The following is a 25,348-nucleotide window of genomic DNA, read 5'->3' as shown; positions in this document are numbered from 1 at the left end:
GAAAAATTGACGGTGGAAGGTTGATCCGAACCGATGCTTAACTCCGCGGTGGAGCTGATATCTCCGGCGATCAGATCGTACTGATTTCCACGTCCATCCTCCTGCGACACCTTCGGAAAAAGTTAGAGTCTGACGAGATCGCAAAATACTATAATCAAGATGCTCCCGCCAGCGCTGAACATTCCCAAATGGTAAGCTCCGAGCTTTGCGTATAGGCGTATAGGTGTATATGCGTATATGCATATATTCTTACACCTACCCCCACTATCTATCATACTATGATTCATCGCGGGACCTATGTACAATCAAGCTATCCCAACAAAAGCCAATTGCTAATGATACATACGTAGGCTTGAAGAAAATTCTCATCTTCTCCAGCCACCAGTCAACAATTATTGTGTTTATCACCCCTCAACGCCGGCCACAGCCGGCTACACAGTTATGATAGTTGGCGGGCCCAATGCCCGAACCGACTTCCATATCAACACAACCCCAGAGTTCTTCTACCAATACCGAGGATCAATGCTCCTCAAAACAGTCGACAACTCAACCACACCCCCTAGTTTTCAAGACATCCCCATCCATGAAGGATCGATCTTTCTACTTCCCGCGAACACACCGCACTGCCCCGTACGCTTCAAGGACACTATCGGGGTCGTGATGGAGCAGCCGCGGGCTAAGGGTGCAGTTGATGCTATGAGATGGTACTGCAAAAACTGCAAAGAGATCGTCTGGGAAAAGACGTTTGTGTGTGTTGACTTGGGAACGCAGGTTAAGGCTGTGGTGGAAGAATTTGCTGCTGATGAAGAAAAGCGCAAATGTAAAGCTTGCGGAGAGATTGCAGCATCAAAGTACCAAGATGGAGAGATTGTGCAACCGCCCTCTCATGCTGAATAGTAGTCAGTTAGGCATACCAGACTCGTTTAAGGCTGAGGTTGGTGCTGTGATATCTTTCAGATTGACTTTTGGTTGTGTCTGTGTAGTTATGAGCGATGAATGCAACGTTCGTTAATGCGGTCTAAATACAACCGAATCAGCATAAAGGTATGTGATATGCCCTTCAACATATCAAAACGCCATCCAATCGAGGCCAATATGGAGTATAATAGAATTATCAAGCTGGGATTGTATACACGAACGAATGACATGTTATTATGACCAAGGTACTACCTAGGTAGATACGGTAATTATTACAAACACATAGCCTCACCGAGTTGCATATTCTCTGCCATTTGGAGAGGCTTCGTACAAAACATCAATCATTCCCAGGTATTCCCCCCTAGGAAGCTCCAGTCCCCGAAAAGAGAACACCATTATTAACCGGGGTAGAACCAAACGACCCAACAATCATGTACTAGAAACCCCCCCCCCCCCCCCCTCTCTCTAAGATGCATGCAGCAGAGCTGCGAGCTTGCGTGGTGCACTGAACCCATGCCATTCGTATATATTCACAGAACATTATTCGTCAAGTGGGCAATCGATGCTCTCATGGCCGTCGCGCTCACAGAGAGCACACCACTTAGACTCATCAATGACTCCCGATGACTTACCGGCAATAGGAGCCATGGATGAACCCAGCCCACCGATGCTTTTTAGTCCCTCCATGACCGCATCACGTCCAGTTCTGAGCGCGGGAGGAATGTCGTCAGGGTTCCTCGAGGTTTTAGGCTGGAGTGGTTCTGTCTTCTCAACAGAATGATCCTCAGCCCGCTCGTCGTCAGTGTGTTCCATAGGCTTCTTCTGTTCAGTGGCGTTGTGACCAGAGCCGAACATGCTGGTGCAGTTCAAGATATCATGGCCACCCGTCTCGCAAATTTCGCACCACATAGTATCCTCATCGGAAGAGCGTTCGGATTCATGCATGGTCTCCAGTCTCGATTGGGAGGAATTGGAGACACCGCGGTGATGGCGGGGTTCGGAAGGAGCATCATGCCAATCGGTTGGAACCACTGTGCGATCGGAGAGACGGTGAGGGTTGTTGTTATTGGAAGGGTGGGAGATATTGCTGGCAGGATGCGATGGCTTTTGTTGTTTAGGTGAAAGAGTGATTGTAGAGCTGCGATCACGACCACCACCCGACTGCAGGTGCATTTCCTGAAGTTCACGCTCAAGCTCTTCGATCCGATCATCTTTGAAGTTCATAGATTCTTCGACTTCTTGGAGTCGCAGTTCCAGCTGATTAAGATGTTCGGGGTTGTGTTCATAATCCGCCGAATCGTTTTGTCCCAGATCCTCCCCGCTGGTATTTCCTCGGCTCAAAGAGTGGATAATGGCCTTGAGTCCTCGGATCTCATCATCCTTCTGGTCCAAGTCATTATTACTTCGGGGCGCGTCGGACGATGTGTGTGCACCTTTCAGCGCAGCGGCAGAGTGATCACGCTCTTTCTTTAGCTCTAGCTTGGTTCGCTCAACTTCACCGCGGAGGAATTCGACCTCGGCCCTAGCCTCAGCCTCTCCACGCCGGGCGTCCTCGAGCCCTTCCTCTAACTCTGACACCAGCTCTTCCAACTGCTTGAGCTGCTGCGCAACAATCTCAACATCCTCACCGCGGTCTTGCAGTTCCTTATTCTGCTGCATGAGCTCGTCGAGACGCTGCTCGTAAACGCGTTCGGTTTCAGAAGCTGCAATTTCCAATGTATCGAGGGTGCTTCTGAAGTCTGCACGGTGAACATCGAATTCAGATGTTAGCTGGGTGATTCGCTCGTTACGTTCACGCAGCTGTGTACGGATCGAGTGGCCTTCCGATCCCTCCAATTCCTCCAAGGTTTTTTGGAACTCATTCAAAGTTCCAGACTGCTCATCGAGCTGCCTGTCTCGGTCCAGAAGCTGCTTCTCTAAACTCTTGATCTGATCTTTCAGGTCTTGAATTTCTGATGAAAGCGGTCGATGGAAGTCCGATGGTCGTCCATATGATGAAGCATCATCATCCATACTAATTCGCGACGAAGGTCTATCAGACAGCCGAGACGGCGCCTTGACAGGGCTGCGCATACCGCCAGTGAGGCCGCTAGCCCTGGATGCTGCTGATGGTGTACGCAAACCACTCAGGCTCAGTTTGGGAGGAGGCACGCGCGGAGATTCAGGTCGAGGGAGAGAAGGTCGACGGACTCGAGGACGGGGCGTAGCAAGAGCAGTGCCGACAGATTTGCTGAAATTGATAGGTCCTCCACGTGCAGGAGTAACTGTTGTAGAAATATTCGAGGTCGATCGCCTTGTGACATATTTGTTGTTGTTCATCGGAACGAATATGCCAGAGCCCGGGATCGATGTTGTAAAGTACTTGCGGCCTTCCACATCGCCGCTGTTTTTGCCTCGTTGCGCGTGCTCGACGCTCAGTTCAACTCCTGCAAATCGTCCGGGCTTCCCCGCTACCGATCCCAAATATTTGATCGTCCCATGCATGCCACCTGGGACATTGACCACGTCACCGACCTGTACATCTTCGAGGTGCGCCATCAGGCAATGCGTAGGCGCGGATATGGATGGAATAGAGATGGCACAAGGTTGTTAAATAGTAGATCAAAATATCGATACCTAGCCCTAAGAAGGGTCAGAAGCCAAGGGTGTAGAGGGAGCGTCAGGAGAATGCAAGGATATCAAGTTGACGGCCCAACTCCCAACATGGCGATCGGGCGAAAAGAAGAGGGAAAAAAGAGGGAGAAGGAAGAGAAGGAAGAGAGAGAAGGAGACAATTGAAAAGACAGACCCAATGCAGTACAGCGAGTGGAGTAGGAGAAAAAAAGAGTGATCAAGAAGTCCCCAGAGAGCAATATAACATAACGAGAAAGGGGGACAACAAATAACAGACTCCACTCCGCCAACCATTGACACTTCGACTTCCACCATCTTCCCTCTGCATATACATCCTTACTTCTCTGCATCTCCGAGACATATATCCTCTGCCGACGATCTTGTCTATTCTTTACCAAGTCTTGCGCGCATTTACCGTGCCGGACGCCACCGGCCCCGTCCGAACTTCGAACTGTCTCCAACTCGCCAACTATCGCATTATCCACCATGGCGCAATACTTCTTCGATCTTCTGTACAATTTTACAGATTGCATGTGCTGCTTTCCTAGTTCCCCACAGCTCAAGATCAACAACCGGAGTTTCAAACTCCTGCGCTTGTTGGGCGAGGTATGAAACCCCGATAACGATAGCTGCGAGCTGGTCTGACTGACCACCTTTGAATCCAACAGGGCGGGTTCTCCTACGTCTACCTGGTTCAAGACAAGAACAGCTCCGAATTATTTGCACTGAAGAAGATCCGCTGTCCTTTCGGCCAGGAATCCGTGTCACAAGCACTGAAGGAAGTCGAAGCCTACAACCTATTCAACTCCCAATCCAATATCATCCACTCAATCGACCACTGCGTTTCAACAGAATCCGGCTCCAAATTCAGATCCGACGGCGGGGATCCAGGCTCCAAGACTGTCTATATCCTGCTCCCATACTACCAGCGCGGTAATCTCCAAGATGCCATCAACGCGAATCTGGTCAATCACACCAACTTTCCAGAGAAGCGGCTGATGGTTCTGATACTCGGTGTTGCAAATGCGCTTCGCTCGATGCATCAATATCGTGTGAAGAGTGGGGCGGCGTCTACTCGAAAAGCGAAGGCGGTTCGGAGAGAGGGTGAGGAGGCAGACGAGGAACGGACAATGCAGATGAAGCCGAAACGACGGGCTAGTCATCGCATGGCCGAGGATGACGAGGACGAGGAGAATGAACCCTTGATGGATGATGAAGTCACTCGAAGCCAAGAAGGTGTCGAAGATGGGGACCTGCGTCCCTATGCGCATCGAGATGTCAAGCCTGGTGAGTCTAAATTGCTGGCTACGGATGCATGAATCTTTAACAACGCAGCGAGCTAATTTGTCGGTACAGGCAATATCATGATCGACGACAATGGCCAATCACCCATCTTGATGGACCTGGGCTCTTTGGCGCCCAGTCCCATCGCCATCACCTCTCGCTCACTCGCCTTGGCGGTTCAGGACACCGCAGCAGAACACAGCACTATGCCGTATCGCGCACCGGAGCTCTTCGATGTTAAGACAGGGTCGATTATAGATACCAAGGTCGATATATGGTCGCTTGGATGCACTCTCTATGCCTGTCTTGTGGGCAAGAGTCCCTTCGAGGCGCGCAGCGAAGAGACTGGTGGTAGCTTGAGCATGTGCGTCCTCGGTGGCGACTGGCGATTCCCTGACGAGAAGTCCGGCGCTTCCAAGGGTAAAGCCAAATCCGGCGCGAGCGAGGATGCATCCAAGAACGATGGTCCTGCGATCAGTGCGCCTGTCAAGGATATCGTTCGCAGGTGTCTCACTGTTGAGCCCTCTGAACGGCCCGATATAGACGAGCTTATCGAGCTCATGAAGGGCGTTATTGACCAAATGCCCGAAGATGATGTTGCAGGACCATCTCACTAAGGTCCATTGACCTGGAACTTGTGTGTCTCTTATGTTGTCTTATGCGTTTTTTCTTTTGACCGGCAGGCTCCGTATGCGTGCGATTTCCTTGGCTGTACATTATAAATGCGAATTCAATTTCCCTGGTACCAGGAGTAATTCATTCTTTCTACGTCTTTTGGCTCTTGCTGTCATTAAAATTACTCGATGTAAACTATGATAGCCACCTTAAATATCACTTGCTTTCAGGCATTGCAGTGTTCGCCAGAGCGCAAATGTACAGGTAGGTATAATTCTAGATGGCTTCATGATGACGAAATTCCAAGACTCCACGTTCACAGTTCAAATTATGCAGACATGTCTCAATCATCCAACTCCAACCACAGATATTATAGTATAATGAGCAGCACCTTCAACGATCAGACACGGGGGACAGATGTGACGAAGATGTTCCCCGATCGGGTGAAACAGAAAACATGTGCCTAATCCCCCGAATTACGCAGGCATATCAAACTGACCGATTATTTTCTCCAGTCCTTATAGCAGGCCTCAAAAGAGGAGACCTAGCGGCAACAACAGCAGACGCCCTCGCACACGGCGGAGCAGGAACTATAATATACACCGGCCGCTCCCAGCCCGAAGTCCAACCCGTCATCGACCACATCAACCGGAAGCACAAAAATGTCAAGATGATTTTTGTCACAGCGGACTCCAGTAGCCTGGCTTCGTTTCGTGATGCAGCGCATGCTATTAAAAACCTGGAAGTAGGCATTGACGCGTTCATTGGGTTTCCAGAGGTCATGGCTGTACCGTGGGAGCTAACGGAGGATGGGATCGAGTCACATTTTCAGAGGAATTACCTGTGTTATTTCCTGCTGTTGAATTTGCTATGCGATGTCATGTTGCCAAGATCGAGGGTAGTGTTGGTTACGTCCAGTATGCGGACGGAGGCGCCTGCGCCTACATGGGACGACATCGGATTTTCGGTCAGTTTCCACATGCTGTTTTCAAGGGCAGATGAAGAGACAACAGGAAAGAGGCTGATTGAGACAGGATGGAGAGAACTACCACTGCCTTGATGGGTATGCGCAATCAATGCTTGCGATCATCTTGTTTGTCAAGTCCCTTGCGAAGAAGTATAGTGGTCGATCCATCACTGCGTTTTCCGCGAATCCAGGAAGTGAGTCTACCTCGAACAAATTCAGTTGGCAAGCGTGTGGTTAGGTTGCAGTTCTCATTCGATTCAGATACCAAAACCAACGTCCAGACATTCGTCGCTTGGGAAGATATCAACTCTTGGTTGCAGCGAAAGAAAGAAGGCATGTTCGACAAGTCTCGATGTCAGTACCTATGTGACCGATCTGACACAATATCTCTTGATCATCCAGCGAGCGAAGATCTCTCGGTGCTTCTACAGCAAGCGCCGAAATCCTTTGCTCAGGGCAGTGCCACGGTCTTGCGCGGATTGCTTGATCCGGAGCTCGAATGTAAGATAGACACCTCCCACTTCCATCCACCACAACCCCGGAATCGGTGAGATTCATACTGATTGGCGGATATGAGCATTCAGCCCAATCTGGAGCGTTTCTCGATCATTGCCAGACACCCAAGTTACCGCATCTTGACTTCCCGGCGGGCGAAGAAAGTGCAGAGGCTCTCTGGAGGCGAAGCCAAGAGTTAATCGAGACATTTCTTTCCTGAATGGCAAAGAGTGATTAGACCAAAATAGGAAAGCAACCTATTGTCTCTTCAATGCCGGGGTTGGGCCCACCAGCTTGCCATGTCCAATTGCCTCGCAGATAAGCATTTGGTCGGACAGTTCTCCGACTGCTTCTCCACATTCCTGACTTTGGGGGGTTTAGATGTCAATTCATTTTCCGATTGAAAGGCAAGAGGGATAGATCTGTAAGAATGAAAGAAGTAGAAGTAGACGTAGAAGAGGCTTGCGGAGAAACGGCAGTGGAGCTTATCTTCTTCCGTCTTCGCCCTCATCTCCTCGTCTCGTCGTCTCCTCGTCTCTCTGTCAAAGCGGGTCCAGTATCGCCGATCGCTGTAATAAGAGAGCTTGATCGCTTTCTAATAATGCAGCTTCCCACTTGAGCATGGATACCCTCTAATTCAAATACCCCGTGGAGCGACCGTTGTCTTTGCCTTTTTTCTCTTTCCCTAGAATTCACTTGGTCTTTCACCCCAGAGACGATACGCGGGGTACGTATGTCATATTCGAACCTGCATATACTCTCTGAAGATCAATTAGACAGCCTTCAATTCGCCATGGCACCCGTCATCGATAGTACAGTCATCCCAGGCACCGTCATGCTGGTGGATGTAAACCATGTCATGACAGCTCGGCATTTAGATCGCGGAGATCGCGATATTGTGCTGGTCCCCACGCCCTCGAATGACCCAGAAGACCCTCTCAATTGGAGCCGGAGACGAAAACTTTTGTCCACCGTCTGTGTGAGCATGTGAGTGTAGGCGAGCTACGAAGGACATCTTCGGGGGATATGGTCGAATGAGAGATTGATAATGATCATGTTCCTAGGTACACAATGTTCTCGGGGATTGCTTGCTCCGTTCTCTATTCAGTGCTCACACCGCTCCACGAAGCAACGGGGCTGCCTGTGAGTACACTCAACGAAGGAACTGGCTATATGTTTTTATTGGCGGGCTGGGGCTTGTTATTTTGGCAGCCCTTTGCTATGCAATATGGCAAACGGCCGACATATATCATATCCTTGATTGGAATTTTGGTAAGACATCCGCTAAGCCTTTTAGTGTAACTTGAGATCATGGACTAACATATTCAGGGAATGACAATGTGGGGGTAAGGATTGTGATGCTTGACCATAATAAGGAGACAACTAACCCTAGCTAGTCCATACGCAGGCACCAAGGGTCAATGGCTGGCACGAAATATTCTCCTGGGCTTTTTCACAGCGCCTGTGGAAGCACTGCCCGAGATCTCTATCACGGATGTGGTAGGTGGATTCCCGTTGCAATGGACCGTTCCATGCTCACACGCATCCCAGTACTTCACTCATCAACGAGGAACATATATGGGTCTATACGCATTCTGCCTAGCAGGAAGCAACTACCTCGCACCTGTGATTTGCGGGTTCATCGCTGAGTACCATGGCTGGCGGTGGGTGTTCTACTGGCCAAGTATCTTCCTTGGCTGTGTAATCACCTTTCTTTTCTTCTTCTGTGAAGAAACTAACTACGTTCGATCACATGTCGACGAGACTAGCACTGTTGTGTCATCAAACAGCTCCCACAGCGGTGAACATGTGGAGAAAGCAACCTTCGCTGTTGATCCCGAAGCTGCGACTGAGACTGGTGCGGTTTATATCAAGAAGTCTTATGTGAAGAAACTGGCCCTGTGGGGGCCGCATCAGAAGCATAATACGATGTTTCGTCGTTTTTGGCAGTGCTTGTACTATCTGTCATGGCCAGTTATCTTCTATGCTGGGTATGACCCCATTGCTTTCTTCTTTGTCTTGGGATGATTTTCTGACTGACAGAGCATATCAGATTTTCCTATGGATCTTACCTGGTTTTCTTTAATATTATGAATGGAACTGCATCTATCATTCTTGGTGGACCGCCATACAACTTTGCGTCAGTGATACCACCTGAACAATTGGATGACTCAAGCTTACCCATCCCAGATCTTCAATGGTCGGCCTCAGTTATCTGGCGCCAGTTCTTGGTGTAGCTATGGGGTAGGTCTTGAACTGTCGCAATGATAACACAATCAGTATTGACCAATATAGATCTCTCTTTGCCGGTCGATTCAGCGACTGGCTCACCGTCAAACTCGCCCGTCGGAACAACGGCGTCATGGAGGCGGAACATCGTCTATGGCCCTTTCTCGCTTGTCTTGTGCTTGTGCCCGGATCCCTTCTGCTGTGGGGTGTTGGCGCTGCCCATGAAGTCCACTGGTTTGGACTGCTTGTGGCGATGTGCATGATAGCCTTTACCAATACCTGTGGCATCACACTTAGTATCAACTATTTTATTGACAGCTACCGAGAGCTGAGCGGTGTCGCCATGGCGACTGTGATCCTTGTCCGGAACACCATGTCCTTTGCAATTAGCTATGGGTGGGTATCTACGCTCTGATCCTAGCAGAAACACAGGCTGACTTCCTCTAGTATCACCCCCTGGGTCCAAAACTTGGGATACCAGAACTGCTTTATCTCTGCCGCTTTTGTCGGCATGACTTGCGCCTCAGTATTCCTCTTCATCATCAAATTTGGAAAGACTTTCCGCGAGCGCTCGCGCGAGAAGTATTGGAAAATTGTTCAGGAGAACTGGGAGAAAGGAATGGGCCACTAGCTCAATGATGCCATGGCAGTCTCTTAGCTCGAATCGAGGATTTATTTATAACAATATCATCTCAAATATCGACCGATCTTCATCATAATCCTCCATTACAACGGTCTCTGTTTCTCGGCAAGATGAATCGCCCCCTCATCGTCATAAATGATCTCCCTCACTTTGACAGATCTGAGGTGGTCCACACCATTGGACAGTTCACAATCATGATAGAACAAGAACCATTTGCCCTGAAATTCAGCGATAGAATGATGTGTCGTCCATCCAAGCACAGGATCCAGGATACGTCCCCGGTACGTGAACGGGCCCCAAGGCGACGACCCAGTTGCATAAGCTAGGAAATGCGTATCACCAGTAGAGTAAGAGAAATAGTACGTTCCCTTATAGCGGTGCAACCAGGCTGCCTCAAAGAACCTCCTCTCATGGTCATCCGCGAGCAGCGGCTCCCCAGTCTCAGGAGCCAGAATCTGCACTTCACGAACCGGCGATGCCAAACTCAGCATATCCTCCGATAGCTGTGCGACGCGCGGGCAGAGCGCCGACACACCCGCACCCGACGGTTCTTGGGGTCCGGACTTGGATTCATCAAAGACGAGTCTCTTCTTTCGCCCATTTGGTCCACTCTCATCTCCGTCGACGCCTTTCCCATCGACATCCTCGCCTTCAACCCAGCATTGCAATTGCCCACCCCAGATTCCGCCCACATACAGATACGCCTCGCCGCCTGCCTGCTCGTCAACGAAGACGGCAGGGTCAATGCTGTAAGTGCCGGGGATGTAGCTCTCCTGCGGCTTGAATGGACCCTCTGGCTTGTCGGAGACGGCTACACCGATGCGGAAAATGCCCGAGTGGTCTCGTGCGGGAAAGAAGAGATAGAACTTGCCGTTCTTGGTTGCGGCGTCCGGCGCCCACAGCTGCTTCGATACCCAGGGGACTTCACTGTCACGTAAAGCTACGCCGTGATCAGTTACGGTACCGCCAATTGTATCCATCGAAAGGACGTGATAATCGGCCATGTCATATTGGTCGCCATTATCGTTGAAGGCAATTGTGGTTTCGCGATCGTGGCTAGGGTAGATGTAGAGCTTGCCGTTGAAGACATGGGCCGAGGGATCTGCTGTGTAGATGTGTGAGACGAGAGGCTTGGACATTTTGCTGTTGATATGTGGGTTCTTGATGTTGATATTGGCAGTCTAGATTTAGGGCTGTGGACCTAGTGAAAGTACAGAATGGAGCTCGGAAACCGGGGTATTCGGGTTTTAATATCGTTTTCTAATGCGATTGTTTTCATCTACGCTTTTAGCCCACTTTTAGCCCACTTTTAGCCCACTTTTAGCCCACTTTTAGCCCACTTTTAGCCCACTTTTAGCCCACTTTTAGCCCACTTTTAGCCCACTTTTAGCCCACTATTAGCCCACTATTAGCCCTGTGGCTCTAGTCCTATACACCTTTAACCGGCGGCTAAAATAGACCAAAGGAGCAAGCCACGGCATAAGGCCCGTGTCAGAGGGGTAATTCCTGGAGAATTGACCTCTTTCTTACAGAGATACCAATGAATCAAAAAGAATGAATTATGTTCAAGTTCGTAAATCACTTGAGGTTCCACCGATGTGATTCCTCGGCAGACGCCCTCTGCAGCGCCTGATGCCACTCCAACTCCATCTGTTGCAGCAATTCGGCTTCCTCTTCACTCATATTTGCCCCCTCATTGCCTTGTTCATTTTCCTGATTTCCAGAGTCTACATCCATAGCTTCCTCATTCCCCTCAGTAGGTGACTCACACCCCTGCAGACCAAAAAAGCGCCCAAGACGGCGCACCCGCGTAGGGAGATCGATAGTATGCTCCTCGGACGTCCCAATCCACGGGGTGATACGAACCGGGTAGTTGTAGCTCGCTGGGACGGGCGGCCAAACTTGATGAAAGTGGCGGGCGAGGTTGTCGACCTGCTCCGAAGTAAGCAAGTTGTAAGCTAGCATCGTTGCGGGGAAGTCTGGGTGCGTTTGGCCAGTCTCACAGTTGACCAGTGGCCAGAGCTGTGCTGAGAGGTGCCAGAGCAGGGGGATGAATTGCGGGTGGAAACTGGGGCTGTCGCGCAAGGAAAGCGCAGCGTATGTGATGGGGAGGATCGGGGGTTCGACATCCTCTGTGGATGTCACATCAAGGGGTGAGCATGTGAGGGTCATTGGGCTGCTGCAGTCTGTAGTCGAGACTGAGAGAGAACGTTCGGAGATGGTCCAGCTTGAAATGCTGGATCGGCGGGGGGAACTGGGGCTCTTTGTCTCGAAGGGATGGTCCTCCATTTTGATATCGGCAGTGCGAAGCGTTGATGAGAAGCCCTTTAGATCGTTTAAGTCAACACTTGACCATATAATACAATCTGTATGTATAGTGAACACCACACTGTCAAGGAAAGTAAGAACACTTATATATTCGAGAAGTATGCGATTGTCGAAAGCCTCAAAGAGCCATCGACAATGAGATGAAACAAGCCCAAAACAGTTTCTTTGAGTCACAAAGACATCGTTTGAGCCTCTCCAATCAAGATTCTCAAGCAGAACCCCAGATTAATCTTTGTTTCCAAGAAAAGAACAATTACATCCATGTCACATAACTATCCATTGTATACGTTTCATGTCCAACTATACCCAAGTAGGTAGTTTCCTGATTCGCCCAAATATCCAATATCAAAGAAAGTATTGTTATCACAGCGACATATTGCCGATGCTGCGTGTCAGGTCGGGTTCCTCCGACACGGCCGGTAGGCCTACGTTTTTGTTGATCCAGTTGAGCACGGTGCGGTGCCACATCAATGAGTTCTCGGGATTCAGAACCCAATGATTTTCATCAGGGAACGTCAGGAAAGCACTGTCAATGCCACGCATCTGAAGCACATTAAACGCAGCTAGACCCTCGGCAATGGTCAGACGGTAATCCAGCTCGTTGTGGATGATCAAATGAGGCGTTTTCCAGTGTTCGGTGAAGCGCGACGGGTCCCATTTTGCCCAGTTTTCGGGGACTTTCCAGATCGGGCCTTTCAGATCGTGCAGAGGGAAGTATTGCTCTTCACTAGCTAGCTGGGACGTCATGCTAAACACACCGTCATGAGTGACCAGCGCCTTGAATTTGCGCCCCAGCAAATTGCCTTGTATCCAGTTCATCATGTAACCGCCGTATGAAGCGCCCAGCGCCACCGCGCGCGTGGTGTCAACATAACTTAAATGTTGCTCGATATAGTCGAATCCCCTGACCAGGTCTTCGTAGGGCCGACCGCCCCATTGGCCTTTGATACCGTCAGTAAAGGGTTGGCCATAGCCTGTACTGCCTGTTGGATTCGGAGTAATTACGACATAACCCTGCTCGGCAAAAACAGCAGGGTTCCAGCGCGTACTCCATTGATCATTCCATGCACCCTGGGGTCCACCATGAATGAGATAAGCAAGTGGGTATTTCTCTCCAGGCTTGAAGTCGGACGGTTTCACGACCCACGCGTGGACAGGATGATTTTCAGCTCCCTTGAACCAGATTTCATCGACTTGGGATGAAGATAAGCCAAATGCACTACCATTCCTCCCATTCGAGGACACCATTTGGATGTCATCGGGGTGAGCTGGATCAATGATGGTCCACAGGCTGTTATCGACCAAGCTGCTGCTAGACACAAACAGCTTGGAGGAATTGGCACCCGCGGGAACGGCGTCATTCACATATCCCGAGCCAGTCAGTCTCTTTAGAGAGTCAGGCTTGATCTTCTGTGCATTATGCAACGGAAGCTGGTAGAGAACTCCGCGGCCAGCCTCCTCGACGTGGAGGAACAGTGAGTTGTCATCATGAGCAAAGGACACGACCGAGGGGCTGAGATCCCAGAGTCCCTCGCCGTCATCTGACTGGAAAATTTCAATCATTTCTCCGCTCCACGGGTTAGGAACATACAGAATCCGGTTCTTATCCGACTCATACCCATCTTCGCGCATTGCCAGAAGTGCAATAGAGCTGCCGTCTGAGTTAAGAACCGGAGATGACATCGCGCCTTGAAGGCCGGCGACCTTGCAAATCTTTGTATCTGGCTCACTCATGCTAGTCCATGAGACCATAGGAGCATAGTAACACGAGCATGAAGTATGAGTCGCGGGATTCAGGTTGGGATCTTTCGCAATAAACACAATCGCTGATGGGCTTATATCAAAATCCCCAGTACCACCAAAAGGTGGGATTGGCGACTCAACACCTGTCAGCCCTGTGACCGCGATCAAGTTGGTAAGTCCCGAGACGGAGTATTTCCCAGACCTTCTGCGAGCCGGTGACAGAGGCGCCTGTTCCAGCAAGCCATAAAAGATCGCATTCTTCTGGGGCTCAACATATGAATCCCAGTGTCGAACAAAGAGAGATGTGTAAAGCTTGCCGGTTGTATATGGCTTTTTCGCATCGTGGGGGTTAAATAGCGAACCATCGGTGTTGGCCTTGCCCGTCACAGCAAAGCCAACCTTTCCCGGCTCGAGAACGACCACCTTTAGGTCCGAGACGGGGCCTGGAAGGGTACCCGCGGTGTATGTATTATCAGCCTGGCGGGCATCGCCTACAATGAAGCTTGTATTGCCATTGCCTTTGGTCTTCAGCCAGACCAGTTGGTCGCTATGGTCTACCCACCGCGGGTTGCTGGCGCCAGGATCATTGGTGATGAGGGCAGACCTGCCAGATTCGATATCTATAACACGTATTTCATTGGTCTTGGAATGAGATTCAAAGGAGTAGGATGTCTGCGTGTAGACTGCTAGGGTGCCAGCCGCGTTGGGGACGGCAGAGGACCTTCTAGGCGCACCGAGCAGGACCCTGAAGGGGCAAGTGTTAGCTCAATGGCCAATGAGATTCAATAAATATTGCGGTTCCTCAATATTCAGAGTATATCGCGACTACTTACTCAGGAGTGAACTTCATCGAACGAATGGCCATATCAGATCGAGATGGCGATAAGATAGGAAGCTCGGGGGAGCTTCCAAGGGTCTAATTGAGCTTAAACGAAGGGTCCAACCGGTTAGACACAAAAATAGACTACTGCCAAGCAGGTTATTGATACGAAGGAGAGAAATAAGATCAAAGGAGAGGAGTTGAAGAAGCCAGGGGAGGTTGGGCAACGTGATCATGCGGGGGATCGGTGATCCTGATCGGGTTAAGCGCCGTGTACCTTCCTGGCAACGGGGGAGATGACCTCATTCGCATTCCTCTTTGGGGAGTGCCTGGATGCCTCGATGGCTCTATCGAAGATCATGGATGCACAGAACGGATTGTCTTATTTCTCCATCACATACCATGCAAACGACGGTGTAGATCAAGCGGTGAATCCTTGAAGCCGAGGTCTAGGTCTAGGTTGCACACGATGCTATAGGGCAGGACATAGCAAAGGGATAAAGAAGACCTTTTGTATCCTAAAGCTCCAGAAACATGACTATTATTACAAACCACAAATCACATCATCAAATTTACTCCTCCTCTTCGCTCTCATCCTCGTCCATTCCTTCAGCCGCATTTACCTTGAATGTGGGCGCCTGATCCACGCCAACATAGCTGTCGCTCATGAGGTAGAGCGTCAACTCATGATTTCCAGGAGTAGGGACCACATATTCCAGGCGCAGCTCCAGCTTACGACCGATGGTGACACGCTTGATAGCAAGCAGGCTGTTGGTCTTCTCTTCTCCAACGACCAACCACCAGTTCTCCATCTTCTGGCTGGGATAGAATGGTGCATGGACAGTCGCATCGGGCTCCTCGTCCTCTTCAATATCCCGCTCAATCTTGACTTTGAGGTATGCAGGCTCGCCCGAAGTAATGTCGTCGGCGTCCTCGACTTCAAAGTCAAGCTCAATGTTGGGATACCTCTCATTAGTAAATGCTGCAGCTTGAGCCAATTGCTTGTTGTCAAGGCCGAGACGCTTCACTAATGTAGCGTAATCCTTGTTCTCTGATGGATCCATGGCCTCCATAAAGTCAAAGATATCTTTGATACTGCAGGAAGGATTATTAGCGCATGTCTGCATAGATCTGTGTAATGATACATACTTGTATTCTCGGGCCACCTTAATCATTTCAGGGGAGAAGTGGGGAATCTGCTTCAGAGGGCTGTCGCGATCCCACATAGACTGAACCACCATTTGGGACAATTCCATTGCGTTCATTGCGTTGAGATGACCCTCGGACGAGAGAACATCAACACAAGCGCTCAGCAGGTTGAGAACCTTGCGAACAATGTCTTCTTGATCTTTGGCAAGATCAAGAGGCAGTTGCATGCGGGAGAAGTGGGCCTGAAGGAGTACGAAAGCCTTGAAATGAGGGGATTCGAAAGAAACCTCGGCCATTTTGACAGGCACACGATCATACACACGACGAAGAATGTGCTTTTCATGGCGACGCATTTGGATAGACTCGAACTCGGTCGCCGAGGTGACAATCTCCAGGATGCCCTTTAGCTTTGTCCGGGACGACAGAGACAGCAAGAAGGTCTGCATTGTGACAAACGAGATGTTGTAGTAAGCACCAATCATGGCAGCGTTCAAGGGTGAGACACTGTCATCTTCTTCGTCGAGGTCGATGATCTTTGCCTCTGATAGTTCCTTCAGTGTGTTCTCCACCAGCTCTGACAGGAACGTGCTAAGACCCTCGTGGCCCACATCGCTGCAGCCGTAGAAACTAGGGTTTGTCAAAAGACGGCGGTAGAAGTAGGTGTATGTCATCCAATCAACCGCATCCTGGGTGGAAGAAATAGTCTTTGTGCTTGCTTCAGTAACAAAGGCGTCGTGTAGGTAGACTTGTAGGTGGCTTTCAACAGGGAGGGCCTCGTTCAAGAATTTTTTGTAATAATCGCGCTTCACTGCTGGCACCATAAGGACACCACGGCCAATCTCGTCCTGGCCGGGACGAGAGGCTTTGCCGAACATCTGCAAGATCTCGCTGATGGGGTAGTCTATGTAGCGATGCTCGCGGCCATCAAAGAATTGAGTGTTCATGACGATGACCAGATGAGCCGTGATATCCAGTTCCCAACACACATCTCGCGACGCCAGCAACACCTGGATCGCACCGATGGTGAACAGGTGTTTGACAATGCGCTTGTCGGTGGCATTCAAGGCTTCGTGGTAATAGCCAATACCGTGAGAAAGTGATGTGGCAAGAGTCTGCTCGTGTATGCGCTCAAGTAGCGGAGTAAGTTCCTCAACATCGGCATTTAGGAAGCGATCTTCATCGTTATCAATAGCACACGCAGAAAGTAGATCTGCAGCGCTGGCGCGAGCCTGTTTACGGCTTGGAACGAAGACCAGAGCTGGTTTATCGGGAGAAAGCTGCAGGATGGATTGATAAGCCGGTCGAGCCATCGCGAGCATGGCAGATGGGAAGTGAGGGATGGAGAAGGATTGAAGATGAAGCTCAAGTGGTACAGGACGGGCATGTGGACTGAAGTTGTAGATCGTGTGTTTTTTAGCACCAATCCACTCTCCAATGTCGCGGGCATTAGAAAGAGGCACACTTAGGCCTACAATGCGCATTTCTTGCTCGGTCTGAAGTGCCATGTAGTGCATGCGAGATACAATCACTTCATACACATATCCACCGTAGCCGCCGAGCAGGTGGAGTTCATCAGGAATGAACAATTGCACAGACTTGATGTTCTTACGTCGCTGCCACTGGCGAGACAACACGTCCCATTGGGTAGGAGTGGCAAGAACGAGGTCAGCCTGGTCGAGAAGCTTCAAATCGGCTGTGGTTTCGCCTGTCAACTTGACAATAGTTTTGCCTCCTCCCAGACCACCAAGCCGCTTCTGCCAGTCGGCAAGCCGCTGGTCAACCAGCTCTTGGAAGGGCGCAATGTAGACTGCGCGACCGCTTTCCTTCGTTGACCAGTGACGAAGCAGGGCCAACTCAGCACATACAGTCTTTCCACTTCCGGTGGGGGCGCCAATGAAGATATTATCGTCAGTTTCGAAGATCGACTTGAAGACCTGGGATTGAATCTTGTTGAATTGCTGCCAGTCAGGATACAATGCTTGATAGTCCTCGCGCTTCAGCGCTTTGACCGGGGCGCGCTGCATGTCGAGCAAAGGCGTATGTGGAGGGAAGCGCTCGGGAAGAATCAGCTTCTGGAAAGAAACAGCAATCTTCGTCTCAGAATGCATCCATCGGTCAGACACAAGCGAGATGAAGTAATTCGGAGGCATTGGCTCGGTGACAGGAACAGTGAACTCAACAAGGTGCTCATTCATTTCGGACTTCGCAAATTCACCACGAAGCAAAAATCGATCATGGAACAAGATTTCCTCTCCATCGCAGTCTTCGACCAAAATCCAGAAATCCTGAGCATTTCCGTGCACATCGTCATCCCAAACAAAGTTCGGGGAAATGGTTAGCTCTACACGCAGCATGGACCGTGTGATGGGCTGGACTTGAGCTTGGACGTCGAGTCTAGGGAACTTGGAGACCAAGTCACACACAGTACGTCCAGCCTTGGGCATTCCAAGCAGCTCACCCATACGGGGAGGATCCAAATCGAAATAGCTACCCCAAGGCACATCGATACGTTCCGCTTTTTGCAAAACATCTCTTGGGCAGTGAGAGAATTGGCGAAGAGGAGACATCGTAGGCCACATGCGCTTCTCGGCCATTTTGCAAAGATCGAGCGCAGTCTTGGCCACGGAGGCCCAACCCTTCTTCAAGCAGATCTCGAAGATCGCGCGAATGATACGTCCAGCTGATTGCGTGACATAGACCATGTCTGCCATCAAGGCAAGCCCGTCAAGCTTGAGTCTGGAGATGTAAGCCTGCAAGAGAACATTGATCTTCGCATGGGGCTCATCAATGGTCTCCTTGACAGGGACGGGCACACGTCCCAGGAGCTTTCCAAGCTCAAGCTTCTCATCCTGGCGAACCGGAATGTATTTGAACTCGTCGCTCAAGGCGAAGATTCGGAACAATTCAATGGTCGTGATAGAGGGCTGTAGGTGTTGAGCGTAGGTCAACATCGAGTTGTGACCAATGTAGTAGTGCGAGGAGATACGTCCAAGCTCAGTCGACTGTAGGCGTCCGGTCTTCTTTTCATACTTGACGAGACCGGCTTTCTCAAGGATCACCGCAGCAGAGTGGATGAGATCAACACGCTTCTGTTCTAAGGCATCATCATTTTGGTAATCGGCGCCAACACTGTAAAGGCCAGGCGACCGGAGCATCCGAACATATAGATAGGTGTAGCCTAGCCAGTCCACGCCTTCATCGCGGGTACGAATATTGCCAAGGACAATCTCCGCATTCAGATTATCCGCCAGTTTGCTCACCAACTGTGACTCGATGGGGAGTTGTTGGTTCATGAGCGAAAGATAATATTGAATTTCAGATTGCGATGTGATTATGATACCCTCACCGAAAGTATCATATTGAGGCCGACCAGCTCGTCCCAACATTTGCAGAACGTCTTGCGGGCTCAACTCGACCCAAGCACCCTTTTCGGGAGAGTAGACCTGAGTTCCCTTGATGATAACGGTGTGGGCTGGGAGATTGACACCCCAGGCGAGTGTCGCTGTGCAAACAAGAACTTGGATACTTCCATCGGCGAAAAGTGCCTGGACAGAATCACGGTCGGCAAGACTCAGACCAGCATGATGAATACCAAGACCGTAAGGCATAAGATCCTTTAGGTTTGCATCGTCTACCGAGTCTGCTTCTTCTGAGAGAATGGCACGGCTGGCAGCGTCGCTACGCAGAATCTGACCGATTGTTTCGTTTTCAAGGGCCTTGTCCCTGATATACTTAGCTGTCTTCGCTGTTTCTTTGCGAGAGTGGACAAAGATGAGCATTTGATTTCGGTTCTGGCCGACCTGCTCCATGACCTTGGTATAGCAGATGTCGTTCATAGTTTTCAACTGCTTGATAGCCTTCTTATCAGTAACACCAATAAACTCCTGTTTGAGGGGACAAGGACGGTACGTCCCATCGAAATGGAACACGCCCTTAACAGGATCGGCGCGCAAAAAGCTTCCGACATCGCGGTAGTTGGGGAGGGTCGCACTGAGGCCCACAATGCGCACCGGCTCTCCAGTCTGCTCGGTTCGGCGGATTGTTCGGCTGACAATGCTCTCAAGAACAGGGCCACGGTCATCATGGAGAAGGTGAACCTCATCGATGACAATAAGGCGGACAAGGTTGGTGTAGCTAGTTTCAGATGCCTTCCTAGTGATGACATCGTACTTTTCAGGGGTCGTAACAATAATTTGGGTATCGGCGATTTGCTGCTTGGTGAGCTGGCGATCACCTGTAAGTTCAGACACTCGAATGCCATAAGGCTCCAGGCGCTTGCCGAGATTCCCAACTTGCTCCTGAACCAAGGCCTTCAAAGGAGAGATGTATATGATCTTGAAATCGTCGAGCATGATCTCTCCTGTCTCGGGATTGCGGTTCTTTCCAATTTCTCGAAGGATCGTGAGCATAGCAACATTCGTTTTGCCAGAACCCGTGGGAGCACAAACAAGCAAATTGCCGTCATCATGGAAAGCTGAAGGATAGCATTTTGTTTGCACACGATTAAGTTCCTTCGAGGTTCCAAACCCTACACGGGCCCACTCTGGCAGGTCAGTGGTCGGAATGTTCTTCTCTCCTGGCTCCTTTTTGGCCTTGGGTGGCGGCACGTGAATTTCTTCGTATCCCTTAAATGTTCGCTTAGTTGAGCCTTGGGGGAGCTTAACATTGGGATTGGTCATAAGATGGTTGCCTTGGTGGAAGACAAGGTTCTCCAGATTTATCGTTTTCTTGGGCTGAAGGATACCAGCCTGGCCACCTTCGGCAGGCTTTTCGTCTGGGGTTGGGCCTGATGGAACATCAACGTCCATCAAGTCGAATTTCATCTTCTTATCTGGCCGGGCTCCAAGCTCGTCGCGCGCTTCTTTGCCACGGATTTCATCAAGAATTGCACGTTGTCCGGCCTCGACCATCTCAATCTCCACAAGATTACGCGCATCCGCATCCTCTGCAACTCTTCTCCAACGGGTAACCCAGACGGCCTTGTCACGATTAGTGACTAGTTTGGCAACAAGCTCGGGATGGTCGTAATCGAATAATTCCATGAGGTCGTTTTCGACGTCACGCAGGGATCTGGGTGCGCCATCCTCATCCTTTCCGCCGAGGATTGCAAGTGCTTCGTCGGTTTTCTCATGTTGTGCATGGGCATCTGCGTATATGGCACCGATTTGTCGTTGCAACCAGTAAGCGTCGATCTCACGAGCGGAGACATTCAATCCCGCCTTGTCTGCGGCTTTATCATCTCGTCCAAGGCCTCCATCGATGACCATTTCGTCGCCATCTTCGTCTTGAGCAGCTGTGACATCGGCTTCCAATCGTTCTTGTTCGTCTGCCTCCTCCTCGTCGCTAAGCTCGTCATCGTCTCGCACTTCGTCCACCGTTCCCATGCGCTCATCTTCTTCATCTTCATCGAAGACGACAGCAACGCCTTGGCGTTCATCGAGTTCGCCACTTTCTTCATCGAGACCACCGTCTACTTCCTCCTCTTCATCCTGGGCATCGTAGTCTGTAATTTTCTTGCCTAGGTTCACAAGCTCGTTGAATTCTTTTGGGTTCATTGAGGTTCCCAGAAGGTCGTCAATCTCCTTCTTTTTATCGAAATCTTTCAGTTCCTCGTCCTTGAGTAGTTCCAGCACGGCATCGGCGGCACTTCGAACGACTTCATGGGGAACATCGCCAAGTTGGCTTCCGGTGATTGTGAGGATGAGGTCATACGTGGCTCGTGTGGCGGGTGTGCGAGGTCGATATTTCAAGCCTTCGACGAAAGCATCGGCTGCTGAAAGGATGCCCTGGCCCCTTAGTTGTGCTGGTTGTCCGCGTTGGCGCTTCTTCTGTTCACGTAAGAGCACATCTTCACCCTCACCAATTGCACCCCGCTCGAGACCTGTCAGAGCTGCCCTCTTGGATCTCGGAGCGTCATCACGCGCAACCCGTCCACCCATCTCCCGAATCCCAATCCGACCTGCGAGAGACTCCGGGTCTCCAGTGGGCTCATCATGGGTGCGACTGATGAAACGACGGTCCGCCTGGAGAACCAGGTTGGACATCGCCGAGTACTTGTACTGCGAGATATTTTGATCCGCCATTTTGGTGGTTATATGGCTGAATGGAGAAAACGATGGAAAGAAAGAGTGAGTTGCGACAAGAACCTGCCTGCGGGAGGTCAAGATTCAGGTCGCGCCGAGACACGAAATGTCGGCAATTGATCAATTTTAGATGGTCTCACAAACCTGGCTCATACTCCTGCCGCAAGTAACCTTACTTGTAAGGAAGAAATATTAGCCAAGGTTGCAGATGGATGAAGACTAGGAGCAGCTCGGGAAGATTTCGGTGGCGAAGGCGGAAAGAGGGGAGCTTGAAGGGTTCTGCCACTCCAGACATTGGGAGCGCGTCGCAACAATGCGCCCTGGTTCGTCCCTCTCTCATTTGATGCCAGTTTATTTGAGACCTCTCGCTGCTCGAGTATACTCATCTTCTGGTTGCCATATACACCGATCTATATGTCATTATGCGCGTCGAACCTCTATACACCCACGCGTATCCATCGCGGCCCCGAGAGCTTACCTACGAGGCGCAAAGACTAAAGCGACGGTGAAATTGAAAGATCTCCCCCAGGGAATTTTGAAACTCGAAGCATACGACGATCGGGTAGATGAGGCTCCTCGCTACCCGACTGTGGTGCAGGGACACCGAAACAATATGCAGACATTCAAAAACTGTGTTGTCTTGACCCGAGTCGGTGGCTTCTACGAGGTACGATAATGGGCAATGCATGCCTAGCAGACTTCAGGCTAAACTCGTATTATGTAGCTTTATTTCGAACAAGCAGAAGAACTGGCACCATTGCTTAGCCTCAAACTTGCAACCAAAAGAACCAATGGCGGACCGGTTCCGATGGCTGGTTTCCCCTTCTTCCAGCTCGATCGTTTTCTAAAGATCCTTGTCCAAGACCTCAACAAGTATGTTGCTATTAGCGAAGAATTTGCTATCAACGCAGAAGATAAAGCACGTTCTGGGGGCCTCCTATTCGATCGAAAGGTTGCTCGGATAATCACGCCTGGCACTCTGGTTGATGAGAAGTTCATTGACCCTTCAGAGCATAATTTCTTGTTGGCCATATACCTGGACATTCCGACTTTGCAAATGCAATCAAAGCAACAAGTAAGCAACGAAACCCATCAACATATACTGTCATCTGTGCCCCAAAAAGTGGGACTCTCGTGGCTTGACCTCTCAACTGGCGATTTCTTCACTCAACTCACAACGGCTCAAATGCTACCCTCTGCAATTGCACGGATTGGAGCTCGCGAAATTCTAGTAGATCAGAATTTGCAAGATCTTATTGGACATGAATTGCAAATGCTTGTTGGACACGATCATCGCCTTGTCACCTTCTTTCAATTTCCCGGAGCAATTAAACCAGTGTCTGAATGGGGTCCAATGCTCGAGTCCCCCGTCCTCGAAGCTATGCGCGCCTCATTCACATCAGAGGAAGTAGCGGCTGGGTACAGCCTGCTCGAGTACATTCGCGTGCAGTTACGAGGATCAAATCTCAAACTTCAACCCCCAATCCGAAGACATTTGAATGAATCTATGAGCATTGATCGTAACAGCTTGAGTGGTCTTGAGATTCTCGAAACAGCGAGAGACGGCTTTGGGAAAGGAAGTCTTCTCCACGCCGTGCGAAGGACGTCCACAAAAAGTGGTGCACGACTTTTGCGAGACCGACTCAGTATGCTCCACCATAATTTAAAAAACGTTTTCAACCATTGACTAATTCGCCGCACACAGCTTCCCCGTCTACGTCTTTACAAGTTATCAATGAGCGTCTAGACCTCGTCTCGGTCTTCATAGAACATGTGGAGCTGCGTGACAGCGTCGTCCAGCTTTTGAAGCGCAGTTACGATTCTCAGCGTTTAGTTCAAAAATTTGCATTTGGAAAAGGGGATCCAGATGACTTGATATGTCTCTCGCGCGCTATCGAGGCCTCTAAGGAAGTCAGACAAGTTCTCCTCAATCACAATAAGGGGCCAGTCTCGCCTAGTGCTTCTGATTCGAACCATAGTCTTGCCGGCATGGTCTCCCGACTTTTTCTTGATGGTCCTATCGCGCTGGCAGAGAAAATTTTAGCGGCTATTGATGAAGAAGGTCTGTTACAAAAGCAGCGCATTGAGGATAGTACCGCTGCGGAGGCAGCGAGTCTGGCGCAGCAGGTAACTATGAATGAGGGAACATCGAGCGAGTTCAAAGCGCTCCCGAAAAAGGTCAGAGCAAAAAAGAGCGAGAGAATTGCCAAGGTTGATATTGAGTCCGGTCCTCTGGATACTTGGATTATGAGGCGTGACGCAAGCAGCATTTTGAATGCACTCCACGCAGAGCTGGAAGAGTTGGGTGATGAAAAGATTTCACTGACTCGACATCTCCGTGATTCGGTCGATTCGTCAGCCCTGAGTCTCAAATGGACACCAGGGCTCGGCCACATCTGCCATGTTAAAGGGACTAAGATATCCCAAAAATCTCTGGAAGACTTGGGGGTCACTCGTAATGTCTCGTCTACCAAATCTACTCGGTCATTTTACCTACCAACTTGGACCGACTTAGGGTCCAGAATGGACCAGGCGAAGATTCGGATTCGCCAAGAGGAGCAATCAATCTTTGAACGTCTGCGACGTGAAGTGATCCTAAACCTTGTTAAGATCCGCCGAAACGCAGCAGTCATGGATGAGTTAGACGTGGCATGTTCATTCGCAACTTTGGCTCAGGAACAGCAAATGATACGACCGATTCTCAATGACGGCACCTGCCATAAAATTGTCGGTGGAAGACATCCCACTGTCAAACTGGGGTTGGAGGAACAAGGGCGATCATTTGTGAGCAACGATTGCTACTTGGGCGATTCTGAGCGTATATGGCTCATTACCGGGCCAAACATGGCAGGCAAAAGCACTTTCTTGCGACAAAATGCTCTGATCACAATTCTCGCACAGGTTGGATCGTTCGTACCTGCAGCTTATGCTGAGATCGGCATCGTCGATCAAATCTTCAGCCGAATAGGTGCAGCAGACGACCTCTTCCGTGACCAATCCACGTTCATGGTAGAAATGTTGGAAACCGCTACTATTCTCAAACAGGCCACTCCCAAGTCGTTTGTCATCATGGATGAAGTAGGCAGAGGCACTACTCCTGAAGATGGCACCGCTGTTGGCTTCGCCTGTCTACATCATTTACACTATCATACCCAGTCTCGGGTTCTTTTTGCCACTCATTTCCATGCCCTTGCGGACATGACAGAGGGCTTCGAAAAGCTGGCGAGATACTGCACCGATGTTAAGGACATGGCTTCGGGTGCATTCTCTTTCGTTCACCGGCTGCGCAAAGGTGTCAATCGCCAATCTCATGCGCTGAAGGTTGCCCAGCTAGCTGGTTTACCTAAAGAAACCCTCGAATTAGCTATGCGAGTACGCCAGAAGATAAGGGAACAAGGGCCATCGCCTCGGATCACCGATGAAGATTGATCTGAGGTAGCGTCTGGATATTTAAAGGCAAA

The 25,348-nt window shown here is 50.2% G+C and overlaps 10 protein-coding genes across 10 annotated transcripts; 5 read left to right on the top strand and 5 right to left on the bottom strand.

The window, feature by feature from the left end:
• Positions 1–159: 159 nt before the first annotated feature.
• On the top strand, positions 160–897 carry N7457_005996 (3-hydroxyanthranilate 3,4-dioxygenase; the record flags this gene model as incomplete). Its single annotated transcript, XM_057177040.1, has 2 exons — positions 160–191; positions 351–897. 2 exons carry the CDS (start codon positions 160–162, stop codon positions 895–897), a joined length of 579 nt encoding a protein of 192 aa, XP_057031342.1.
• Positions 898–1,458: 561 nt separating this feature from the next.
• N7457_005995 (CAP-Gly domain containing linker protein BIK1) lies at positions 1,459–3,456 on the bottom strand (the record flags this gene model as incomplete). Its single annotated transcript, XM_057177039.1, has 1 exon — positions 1,459–3,456. One exon carries the CDS (start codon positions 3,454–3,456, stop codon positions 1,459–1,461), a length of 1,998 nt encoding a protein of 665 aa, XP_057031341.1.
• Positions 3,457–4,017: 561 nt separating this feature from the next.
• On the top strand, positions 4,018–5,432 carry N7457_005994 (putative serine/threonine protein kinase ENV7; the record flags this gene model as incomplete). The annotated part of the gene is made up of 3 exons (XM_057177038.1): positions 4,018–4,137; positions 4,200–4,818; positions 4,888–5,432. The coding sequence occupies 3 exons, from the start codon at positions 4,018–4,020 to the stop codon at positions 5,430–5,432; spliced, it is 1,284 nt and encodes a 427-aa protein (XP_057031340.1).
• Positions 5,433–5,810: 378 nt separating this feature from the next.
• Positions 5,811–7,112, top strand: N7457_005993 (putative oxidoreductase, short-chain dehydrogenase/reductase family; the record flags this gene model as incomplete). Its single annotated transcript, XM_057177037.1, has 5 exons — positions 5,811–5,889; positions 5,946–6,397; positions 6,465–6,591; positions 6,659–6,898; positions 6,982–7,112. The coding sequence occupies 5 exons, from the start codon at positions 5,811–5,813 to the stop codon at positions 7,110–7,112; spliced, it is 1,029 nt and encodes a 342-aa protein (XP_057031339.1).
• A 573-nt stretch (positions 7,113–7,685) lies between these two features.
• On the top strand, positions 7,686–9,752 carry N7457_005992 (putative MFS transporter; the record flags this gene model as incomplete). Its single annotated transcript, XM_057177036.1, has 9 exons — positions 7,686–7,879; positions 7,957–8,164; positions 8,222–8,238; positions 8,290–8,392; positions 8,444–8,883; positions 8,946–9,032; positions 9,083–9,136; positions 9,188–9,517; positions 9,569–9,752. 9 exons carry the CDS (start codon positions 7,686–7,688, stop codon positions 9,750–9,752), a joined length of 1,617 nt encoding a protein of 538 aa, XP_057031338.1.
• Positions 9,753–9,847: 95 nt separating this feature from the next.
• On the bottom strand, positions 9,848–10,903 carry N7457_005991 (glycoside hydrolase family 43 protein; the record flags this gene model as incomplete). The annotated part of the gene is made up of 1 exon (XM_057177035.1): positions 9,848–10,903. The coding sequence occupies one exon, from the start codon at positions 10,901–10,903 to the stop codon at positions 9,848–9,850; it is 1,056 nt and encodes a 351-aa protein (XP_057031337.1).
• Positions 10,904–11,342: 439 nt separating this feature from the next.
• N7457_005990 (uncharacterized protein) lies at positions 11,343–12,053 on the bottom strand (the record flags this gene model as incomplete). The annotated part of the gene is made up of 1 exon (XM_057177034.1): positions 11,343–12,053. One exon carries the CDS (start codon positions 12,051–12,053, stop codon positions 11,343–11,345), a length of 711 nt encoding a protein of 236 aa, XP_057031336.1.
• Positions 12,054–12,455: 402 nt separating this feature from the next.
• Positions 12,456–14,700, bottom strand: N7457_005989 (oligopeptidase family protein; the record flags this gene model as incomplete). The annotated part of the gene is made up of 2 exons (XM_057177033.1): positions 12,456–14,580; positions 14,669–14,700. The coding sequence occupies 2 exons, from the start codon at positions 14,698–14,700 to the stop codon at positions 12,456–12,458; spliced, it is 2,157 nt and encodes a 718-aa protein (XP_057031335.1).
• Positions 14,701–15,227: 527 nt separating this feature from the next.
• On the bottom strand, positions 15,228–21,887 carry N7457_005988 (ATP-dependent RNA helicase BRR2; the record flags this gene model as incomplete). The annotated part of the gene is made up of 1 exon (XM_057177032.1): positions 15,228–21,887. One exon carries the CDS (start codon positions 21,885–21,887, stop codon positions 15,228–15,230), a length of 6,660 nt encoding a protein of 2,219 aa, XP_057031334.1.
• A 130-nt stretch (positions 21,888–22,017) lies between these two features.
• N7457_005987 (mismatch repair ATPase MSH1) lies at positions 22,018–25,316 on the top strand (the record flags this gene model as incomplete). Its single annotated transcript, XM_057177031.1, has 4 exons — positions 22,018–22,065; positions 22,111–22,554; positions 22,612–23,533; positions 23,593–25,316. 4 exons carry the CDS (start codon positions 22,018–22,020, stop codon positions 25,314–25,316), a joined length of 3,138 nt encoding a protein of 1,045 aa, XP_057031333.1.
• Positions 25,317–25,348: the final 32 nt, after the last annotated feature.

This window comes from Penicillium paradoxum (genome assembly GCF_028828445.1).
Source record: "Penicillium paradoxum strain IBT 22861 chromosome Unknown utg000005l_segment0_segment0, whole genome shotgun sequence".
NCBI lineage: Eukaryota > Fungi > Ascomycota > Eurotiomycetes > Eurotiales > Aspergillaceae > Penicillium > Penicillium paradoxum.
Note: the sequence above shows the minus strand (reverse complement) of the source record. Positions and strands in the feature narration are given on the sequence as shown.